Source organism: Castanea sativa, chromosome 2 (genome assembly GCF_040712315.1).
Source record: "Castanea sativa cultivar Marrone di Chiusa Pesio chromosome 2, ASM4071231v1".
In the NCBI taxonomy this organism is placed as follows: Eukaryota; Viridiplantae; Streptophyta; class Magnoliopsida; order Fagales; family Fagaceae; genus Castanea; species Castanea sativa.
The window spans coordinates 29941304-29950649 of record NC_134014.1 but is presented as its reverse complement, the minus strand read 5'-3'; the positions used below and the strand labels follow the sequence as shown (position 1 = coordinate 29950649).

Sequence of the window (9346 nt, the reverse complement as noted above, 5' to 3'; positions counted from 1 at the left end):
TGGTTATTTAACTAAAAAATACACTTCTATCCTAGAAGAAAAAATTCATATAGCAAAATCTTAATAGAAGAATCTAAGTAACGGTATTTAAATATTATAACTAAGTCTTGGCCCTATAGATAATCCATTCATATTAGCTGATCAACCTTTTATATAATAGTTGGCAGCCACCGCCAACTTATTAAAATAAACTATATATTCAACTTTAGACATAAAGTTGAGTTCATAGGTCCCATTTCAGGACAAATATATTACAAAGATGAAAACTTAATTGAAGTTTAAACAAAGTTCTGGAACACATGCTACCAAAGGGCTTATTTTAAGTTTGACACACAGTAGTACTTGGTGTGGGACTTATAGGTAGAGCTTTCAGTTTCTGGCACTTAGAATCTTGTTGATATCATCAGCTATGGTCTCTGCATCCCTCGCTACTCCAAACAGTCCCCTCTTTGACAACCCAGCACAATACAGGCCTTTCTCTCCCTTAAAGTGAGCTGGGAATGGATTTTTTGGCATTCCTACTTCATTCAGAGCATATTTATAATCCTATAAACACATTATTTTAGTCAATAATTAAGTAAAAAATTTCTAGAAGTTTAGCTTCGTCTTCGAGTAAATTGTTAAAACAAACTACGTACCTTAAGCCAATTATTAGCTGAACTTTTGTAACCAGTTGCAAACACAATCGCATCAAACTTCCTCTCAGTGCCATCCATGAACTTCACGCTATCTTCATTGATTCTCACTATAGCAGGGACAACCTGTGTCAAAGATAACAATAGATTGCATGTCAGAATTATGTGCCGCAACATATAAAAAAAAAATTAAAAAAAAAAAAACTTCTCTTTGGCCCAAACCAACCAAGTTTAGTTCCAACAGTTAAATGAATATTCTTGACTACAATGATAATCTCAAATTAGTTATTATCAGCCATTTAAAACAAACAAAATGATACATACAAAAACAACTTCAATCCTCCATTCATGCATAGAAGTTGAGGCTAGTTATTTAATTTAGTGGCTATTACTCTTCGTCTGCTCATTGGCAAAATATAGAATGGAAAGCAGTTACGGAGAAGCACAATAAACGTGGTTTTATAGGCGTTATGGACAAGCACAATACACACACACACACACACACACACACATATATATATATATATATATATATATATAATATTTTAGACCAATTTATACAAAATAATACCATTCACGTAAATATAAAGTAGTAATTTAATGTTAGATATAATATGCATTATCTTGTATCTATTTGTTAGGATTTTTAAGCTTTAAAAAAATCTATGAATTATATTATATAATTATTTTCAAATTTTATAGTTATTCTCAAATTTATAAAAAAATTCAAAGTCCTAACATTTTTTTTTTAATATCAAAAACAAATTTTAATTTTTTTTTTCTCTTGAATTAAAATTTTTGCATTTTTTGCTTATTTTTTTCCTTTTTTTTTAAACTTTTGAATATTTAGAAAATATTGATATACCATTAAAAAAAAGACAGTGATATAGAGGGAAATATTTTCTTTATATTTTGTTCAATAAAACTTGATCTATAAAAGATACACATAAAAATCATAAAAGAAAAAACAAAACAAAAACAAAAAAGAAGGAAAATAGGTATGAGGCTGGGGAGAAGTTTTGGTGGGGCTGGGGAGTAAGGATGACAATGGAGTGGAACAGGTCCGAAGGATGGGATCTTCACTTTTGCACCACATGGCTTTGTCTTACCTTATCATTGCCCCATCTAGTAAAACTCTACTTCTTGTTAATTTGCCCACTACTATTACAATTGTTTTTAATAAAATCTGTTTCGTTAATAAAAATATACTTAAAAAATTACAAATAAATTTATATCAAATCAAACTAATTTTTAGAAAAAATTGAATAGTATTATTAAAGTTTTAACAAAACAATACAATTTAACCCTTATCAATGCAAGGCGGGACGGGTTGAGTTGGGTCTAAAAAATCTAAACTTATCTCCGCCTCGCCCCATGGTGCAGAGTTAAAATCTCCCCCCATCCCCGACCCACCACCTTTACGGGGTGGGGAAAATTCGCGTGGGGCGAAGTGGGGAGGTTGGATTAAGCAGAGTGGGGCAAAATTGTCATCCCTATTGGGGAGCCATTTCTGCCACCCTTGGCTCCGCTTTTGATGGAAGGAAAGTAAGACAGTACTATAAAGAGTATGAAATTATAAAAAGGAAAAACTAAGAGTCTTATAGTTTAATTAATATCTTTTGGTATTTTAAATGGAAACATCTAAAATTTAAATATATTCTCCTCCTATCCTAGTTTTGGGATTATTATTATAGCTTAGCTAACATCTCTTATTACCCCTTGATGTATCATGCTTCACCATCTTAATGAAATCCTGGAATCACAATCCCTCTCCCTTACCCAACCATGCGTCATCAATATATCAGCATCATGCTTGTTTAATTATTTCTATCTTAATCAACAATCAAATTTGTACTATTCTTAATATGTTAACAGATTTAGTTATTTGATAAAAATGTATTGATCAGTAGTAGCAAAAACATAATAAAGTTGTCATTTTAATTAAGTTAATAATATTAAATCAAGGTACCTGAATCTCTCCTTGTTTGATCTTTTTGATTGTTCCAACATCAATAACAGGAGACCTTCCGGTTAACGATTTTTGAAAGAAGGGGCCTATATTTGGGCGATGGATGCCATACTTGGACAGATTGCCGAATAAGAAAGCTGCATATATCACGGTCAAAGCATCCACAATGTGAACCGGGAGATATTTCATTAAAGTCATTCCTCGATGCACAGCTTCTTTGGTCAGCACATGAAACTGCAACCAATTGCAATAGTAGAATAGTCATGAATCAGTAATTCCATTATAATCGTAATGTAATCATGTCTAGGTTTTTTCATTCCCATATATAGGTATATTCACGCGTACGTACTTTTTGGATAGGCCTGGGTTTCTACAAATATGACCATCCAATTTTTTTTTAAATCTTTATTTAACTCTATTTGAATAATTAATTTGCTGGAAATTAGATTTCTAACAACTCAAAAAGCTGTTGTTGATATTTTTCTTTAATATTCTTTGAATTTAATCACGCTGTTTCTACCATATAATTATTTGATTTTTCCTTATTATTACGTGGACACAACATGAATTAATTCGTTAGCTTTGTACCAATAATTCAAATAGCAAAAATTTTTATTAAGCAGTCCAGGAATAACATGCTCTCTCTTTTCACATAAGAGGTGGGCCTCACACGTGAGTCCCACTATGGAATAATTGTTTAAGTCACAAGTTCAAGAATTATTACTGCTCATATTCTAAGAATAATTTTTGTAAAACTTTTTAGATATTTTCATATAAAAGTAAACTCCATGAGTCTTATATATAGGACGCAAGATTAGTGAGAGAGAAATGTGTTACCTAAAAAATATTTTATTAAACAGTTTCATGATCCCTCTCTTATGTAGGACATAGCTTGTATGGATCTCACATGTTGTGAGAAAGTAATCTTATTATATACCCCTTGGTGTAAAACAGTTGGTGCATGGAACAATTTCTTCTAAAACTCTCATCTCATCTCTCTTCTCTGTCTCTATTCCCTAGACGCTATCTCAGCTTCCTATGCCTTGCTATCTTAACCTACTTATTAAGTTGTATTCAATTAGTTGCTCAAACAACGTTTAATCCACCTATATGCACAAAGATGGAAGGCAAAATCTGCATTTATCATCATCAGCCTATTTTTTATCTCATGAATTCATGATCTTATCAACCTCAAATCATGACGAGAGAGAGAGAGAGAGAGAGAGAGAGAGAGAGGTATCCCATAAATTAAGCATGCATGCAAGACAAAAACTGGTCTAAGTTGGTTGGTCTGAAGACAAAAAAAGATTAAATTAGCTCTCTTTATGTTATAGGGAGAGAAGTGGCAGTTCTACTATTTTGGCTCAATTTGGACTGCCCTGCTGTTTGGAGGGAGGAACCCATCATTTTCCTAAACCTAAAAAATAGCAGAGTTGTCAATCTGCATGCAGGTAAGGAGAGAAAACTAGCTGGGGAAACTGATATTTCTATTGCATAGAAATGCTTTCTAAGCTCAAAATGACCTCCTGCTGCCTGAACAAGACGGAAGAACGTCAGCATATGTAATAGATTGCAATAATGGTTTTTTTTTTTTTTTTTTTGAGAATGCAATAATGGAATCTATTTTAAATGAGAGCAAGAGAAGAAGCATTTACTCTTGCATTCAACTAGTGGTAGAGTCAGAATTTTTTTTACAAAGAAAAAAAAGAAGTAAGTTTTGACATGTATAAAAATATACAAGTCAATTTAATAAAAATAAAATATAATTAAATTATGTATGATAGCATTACATACACTCTAATTTAACCATGATGAAAGGTGTAGTCTTAATTTTTTTTATAGAAATATTTTAGAGGTTAACACAAAAGAGAGTTTGTGAGAGAATTTTTGTAGAAGCAAATTGATTCTAGATTATAGTAGAATTGGCACTGCATGAATGTGTGTGTGTGTGTGAGTGTGAGAGAGAGAGAGAGAGCTCATATATACCGGCCCTCTGACAACAATGGAGGGGTGACAATTGAAGTTTGAGAGGTCATAAGCAATCTCCATTCCGGAATTACCATAGCCAACCACCAAGACATCTTGGTCTTGATATTTCAGACCTGATTTGTACTGTTTGGAATGTACAATCTCTCCCTTAAAGCTATCCAAACCAGTCACATCAGGTATATAGACCTCGCTATTCTCACCGGTAGCAACCACTAAAAACTCAGCAACATAAACCTCCACCTTTCCTTCTATGGTGTTCTTAGCTTCAACCCTCCATTTGTTTTCAGAATTGTCATAGGAAGCCGACTCAACAGAGCGGTGGTAGCGAGGGTTGATGCCAAACTGGGACACATATTCATCTATGTATCGAACAAAATATTCCTTGGACAAGAAAGTAGGGGTATTTGGTGGATGTGGCTTATATGGTAAGGAGCAAAATTGTTTAGCTAGATGGAGACCTAGTCGATCATAGGTTCCTTTCTTCCAAAGAGAAGCATGGCAATCTTCTCTTTCAAGGAGCACATAGGGAATGGAATGATGGGTCAAGCAAGCTGCAGTTGCAATGCCAGAAGGGCCAGCTCCTACAATCAATACTACTGCTTTACTCTCCATTGAAAATGGTACAAACAAACTAAGAGCTCAAGGTTTTCCTTAGTGCTTGGATTGCTTCAATTGCTATGTCCTTGCAATGGGCTAGGATGTGTTATTTATAACTGGTACATGGCCTGAGATTAAGGAAAGAATCTTTGACTAATGACTTCATATTATGTGCAATTATCATTTGTTTATCCTCATCTAGCCCATGGGTTGCACCTAATGCATGCAATGCAAGGTCTACTACGTAACGGAAGGTTGTGGGCTAATATTTTAATCTATCAGCTGGTAAATTTTTTTGGTGTTATTTGCTTGAAAAAATCTTTTTAATTGTTGTGGTTGATAATTCAAACAATTAGAGGGGGAAGATTTGAATCTTGTTTCTTTTCAAAAAGAAAAGTAGACATTACCACTTAGGACACGTTTGATATATTAAATGAAAATTACAACAGGAATGATAATATTTATAAAATGTAATAACTAAGGATACATTTGGTAAACTGTAATAGACATTGTAATACAATAATTATTCATATGGTTTATCTATTTAGTAGTTTGGTTATGTTTTATCAAAGAGAATAGTCATTCCTTATGAATAATTATTCTTTAAAATGAGGAATAATTATTTTTCTCTAAAAAAGTTGTAATAGCTATTACTTAGTAGATGTATTAATTTCTAAAATATATATTATTTTTAGGATATATAATTATATGAGTAAGATATTTTCTAAAATATATCTTAAGTTTAATTTAAAATGTTTTCATTCCATTATCTTCAAAGTTCTATTACTGTGTTGTCATCAAACAAATGAATAGTAATAAATATTACATTACAATATCTTGTATTCCTTGTGATACCTATTCATATTCCTATATAATTACCGTTACAGTATACCAAACGTACCATAAATACATCAATTTGGTTATGAGTTGTAATATTAGAATAAAACTTAAGATTTATTTTAGGAAATATCTTAATCATACATTTCTATTTTCTAGATTTTTTTTAAAAAAAATTTGAGAGAAAGATGAGTTATTTTTTTATGATTTTTTATTTTCATAATTGTTATATGCATTGAAAATTTTGTTTTTTTAAGTATTTGATTTTAGAAATTATTACAATCACTAAGAAATAGTTATTACAAATTTACAACCCTTTTAGAGTACAGATATTCATAAGGAATGACTATTTCTTGTAATAAAAACATAACAAAACTACTAAAATAACTAAATTATAGAAATATTTTTTTTAAAAAAAATTATAAAAATAACTATTACATTAAAGTTCCCACAGCAATGTTTTTTGGTAATTAATTTTAAATGCTTTTTTTAGTCCAAAGCGGGTTTAAATGCTTTAGCACCCTTGAACTTTGGGGTACTTGTACTTACACCCCTAAACTTTTATTTTATCAATTTAGAACTTAAACTTTAATATTGTAAGAAATAGACCCCCTTAAATTTTATTTTAGCCTATTTAATACATATACTCTAGTACTGTAACCAATAAACCCCCCCTGAGCTTTTATATTGTTGCAGTAAGACCTCTTCATTTTCAATTTTTTAAAATAATGATTTGGTGCAAAAATAAGTTAAATTATGAAATTTTTGTAAAAAAAATGTTAAGGGGGTTATTATTGCTACAATATCAAGGTTTGTGTATTAAATTGGTGAAAGACAAAATTAAGGGGGTTAATTTGCTATAGTGCCATAATTTATGTACTAAATTAGCTAAAACAAAAATCTAGGGGTGTAAGCAGGGGTGAGCAAGGACCCACCCAACCCGACCCAAATAGAAGGGCTTTGGGCGGGTTAAGTAGACATTCAGGTCGGGTTCAGGTCTCTTGCTTAGGGGAAAGAAGGGGAAAAAGAACTAAGAATAAAATTTGAAGAAAAAATCAGAACTACCTGGACTGTAACAACAAAATTTAAACAAAACTAAATGAAATGAATTTAGTGAACTCAAACCAAAGTTGGAAGACTAAAATGGAAAAAAACAAAGTAACATGAATGATTTGCTATTGGCCAAAGTAAAGAGATTAATCTGTAATGTAGTCTTAAAAATTTGAAGAGCTTGTATATTCTCTCTAATAATAATTATGAGTGAAAAAAAGTAGTAGCTTAATATTATTATTCCCAATCTTCATGTTATAAAACAAAATTACATGTTCTATCAATTGTAAATATACGTAACCAATTTTCTATGTTTCCTATATTTTAAAATTTGACCAAAAAAAGTGTAAGAATATTACACAAAAATGTCGTACCTAATTTTTAAAAATGTTAAGCTTGATCCAATTAGATATTGCCAGATCAAGACACATAAAGATTTTAACGGATAATAGGCATTTTCATAGTTTGGGTTAACTGCGTGTGATTATGAGTAATTAGAAATGATTGGTTTACCAGATAAATAATTATAATTAATGAAGCGTAATAGTCTCGTTAGTTTGAGCTCATTATAAGAAATGCACATCAACATGCATATGATTATTCTAATGGATAATTAGGTATTAATATTTATTATTTATCTTGGAAAATAAGGTGTTGAACTAAAATTTTAAATTCATAAATATTTCTTGGACAAAATTTCTACATTTTGATAATATTTAGAAATTCATGACTTTTCAATGGAAAATTAGAAAACTAGAAATTTGGACAGAATTTCAACATTTTCTAGTGAGGAGAAAAGGGTGTATGTATTCATGCATGACCATGTTATCCAATAAGGGGTTTAAGGGTGGCGTATCATTTAAGTAGTCAGTACTTCAGCTATTGCATCTAGCAAATAGGGTTGTCCAAGGACCTATTGGACCCAACCCACCTGCTGCCGCCAACTGAACCCAATCGCCATCGGCTAAATCAATTGCTCCGGCAATTGGTGACCGATTTCTTTCTCCAAAAACCAAGATCTGCAAATTGGATACCGGATCTCTTCCTCTCAAATCTGAGAAGCTCGAACCGATCGACCCAACTATTTTTCTAGTTAATTTTGGGATTTTTTTGGGAAGATCTATGCTATATCCAACAAGATTTCGCCAAATCTAGCCAAGATCTTACCGAAATGGCCGAGATCTCACTGGATTTGGCGAGATCTCGCCGAATTTCAGGCGTTTTTCAAATCTTTCTCATTGGATTTCTACCCTTTTTCATCTTTTCTTGGCTAGATTCTTGCCGTTCTCCAGATCTTCAACTTCGACCGATCCGCAAGAAATCCATTGAAGCTCCGACCCACCCAATCAAATCAACCACTCCGATCGACAGCGAGTTGAAATTTTGACCACTCGATCTGGTTGGGTCGATTCTAGATTGGGCACAAACCCTACTTGGACTGACCTGTGGACAGGCCTATGGTCAAATACTTGGCCAATGGAGCAACAATCATCAACATGTTCGACAATGGTGCAATAGTAGCTAGCATTACAACAATGGTCATGTTAATGGGTTCCCTTAAATTAATTGTTAATAAATCGTATTAGGAAGTTTTTATTTTTATTTTTTAGAAACAAACTAACTACTAAACACACACACACACACGCACGTACTTAATTACACTCTCTCACCAATCTCAAACATATTAGGAAGTTTTAACATCATTTTTATGGGATATATAAAAAGTTGTCAACATAATAAATTGCTTTATCATTTTCCCATAAAATGTTTCTAAAAATAGTTTCTAAACCAATGCTCTTAAGGGATTCATTAACATTTCCCTTACAACAATTATACAAATTTTCAATAGAAATATGGTGGCTGGATCGATGTAAGCATGTCAACAGCATTTTCGCGGAATCTCAGTTACTTCATAACTTTAGCAAGTAGTATCTCTACGAGTTCTTAGTCCGTATATGCTTGGAAACGAGTGTTTCAACTCGTCGATATCGAACAATTAGATCTACCCATTGCCCCATATGAACTCACAAAAAACAACTATTCTCTTTTGTAGCTTGGTAGTAACACGATAGAGTTCTTAGTCCTTAGATGCTCACTGTTAGTGTTTCAATCATGAAGGCTACTTACTTTATCATATTATTATAATTATTTATATACACTGCAAGCAGGGGGGTCCAAAGCAAAGCCCTTCTTCTATTGCATAACCTAAAAAAAAATCTATATAAGCAAAGCACTTAAGTGGTTGTGGAAACGCTATGTTTGGTTACCT

At 32.2% G+C, this 9346-nt stretch overlaps 1 protein-coding gene across 1 annotated transcript; it reads right to left on the bottom strand.

The window, feature by feature from the left end:
• Positions 1 to 369: 369 nt before the first annotated feature.
• On the bottom strand, positions 370 to 5205 carry LOC142625180 (putative indole-3-pyruvate monooxygenase YUCCA10). The gene is made up of 4 exons (XM_075798875.1): positions 4591 to 5205; positions 2605 to 2838; positions 639 to 761; positions 370 to 546 (listed from the first exon to the last, which is right to left on the bottom strand). Exons 1-4 carry the CDS (start codon positions 5203 to 5205, stop codon positions 370 to 372), a joined length of 1149 nt encoding a protein of 382 aa, XP_075654990.1.
• Positions 5206 to 9346: the final 4141 nt, after the last annotated feature.

Bases quoted from the DNA above. Each gene is read 5' to 3' on its own strand.
- LOC142625180 (XM_075798875.1), bottom strand. From the start codon at position 5,205: ATGGAGAGTAAAGCAGTAGTATTGATTGTAGGAGCTGGCCCTTCTGGC. The intron at 762-2,604 runs GTACCTTGATTT...TCTTTGACACAG, and splicing joins TCAAACAAGGAGAGATTCAG to GTTGTCCCTGCTATAGTGAG. The intron at 547-638 runs GTACGTAGTTTG...ATGTGTTTATAG, and splicing joins CAGCTAATAATTGGCTTAAG to GATTATAAATATGCTCTGAA.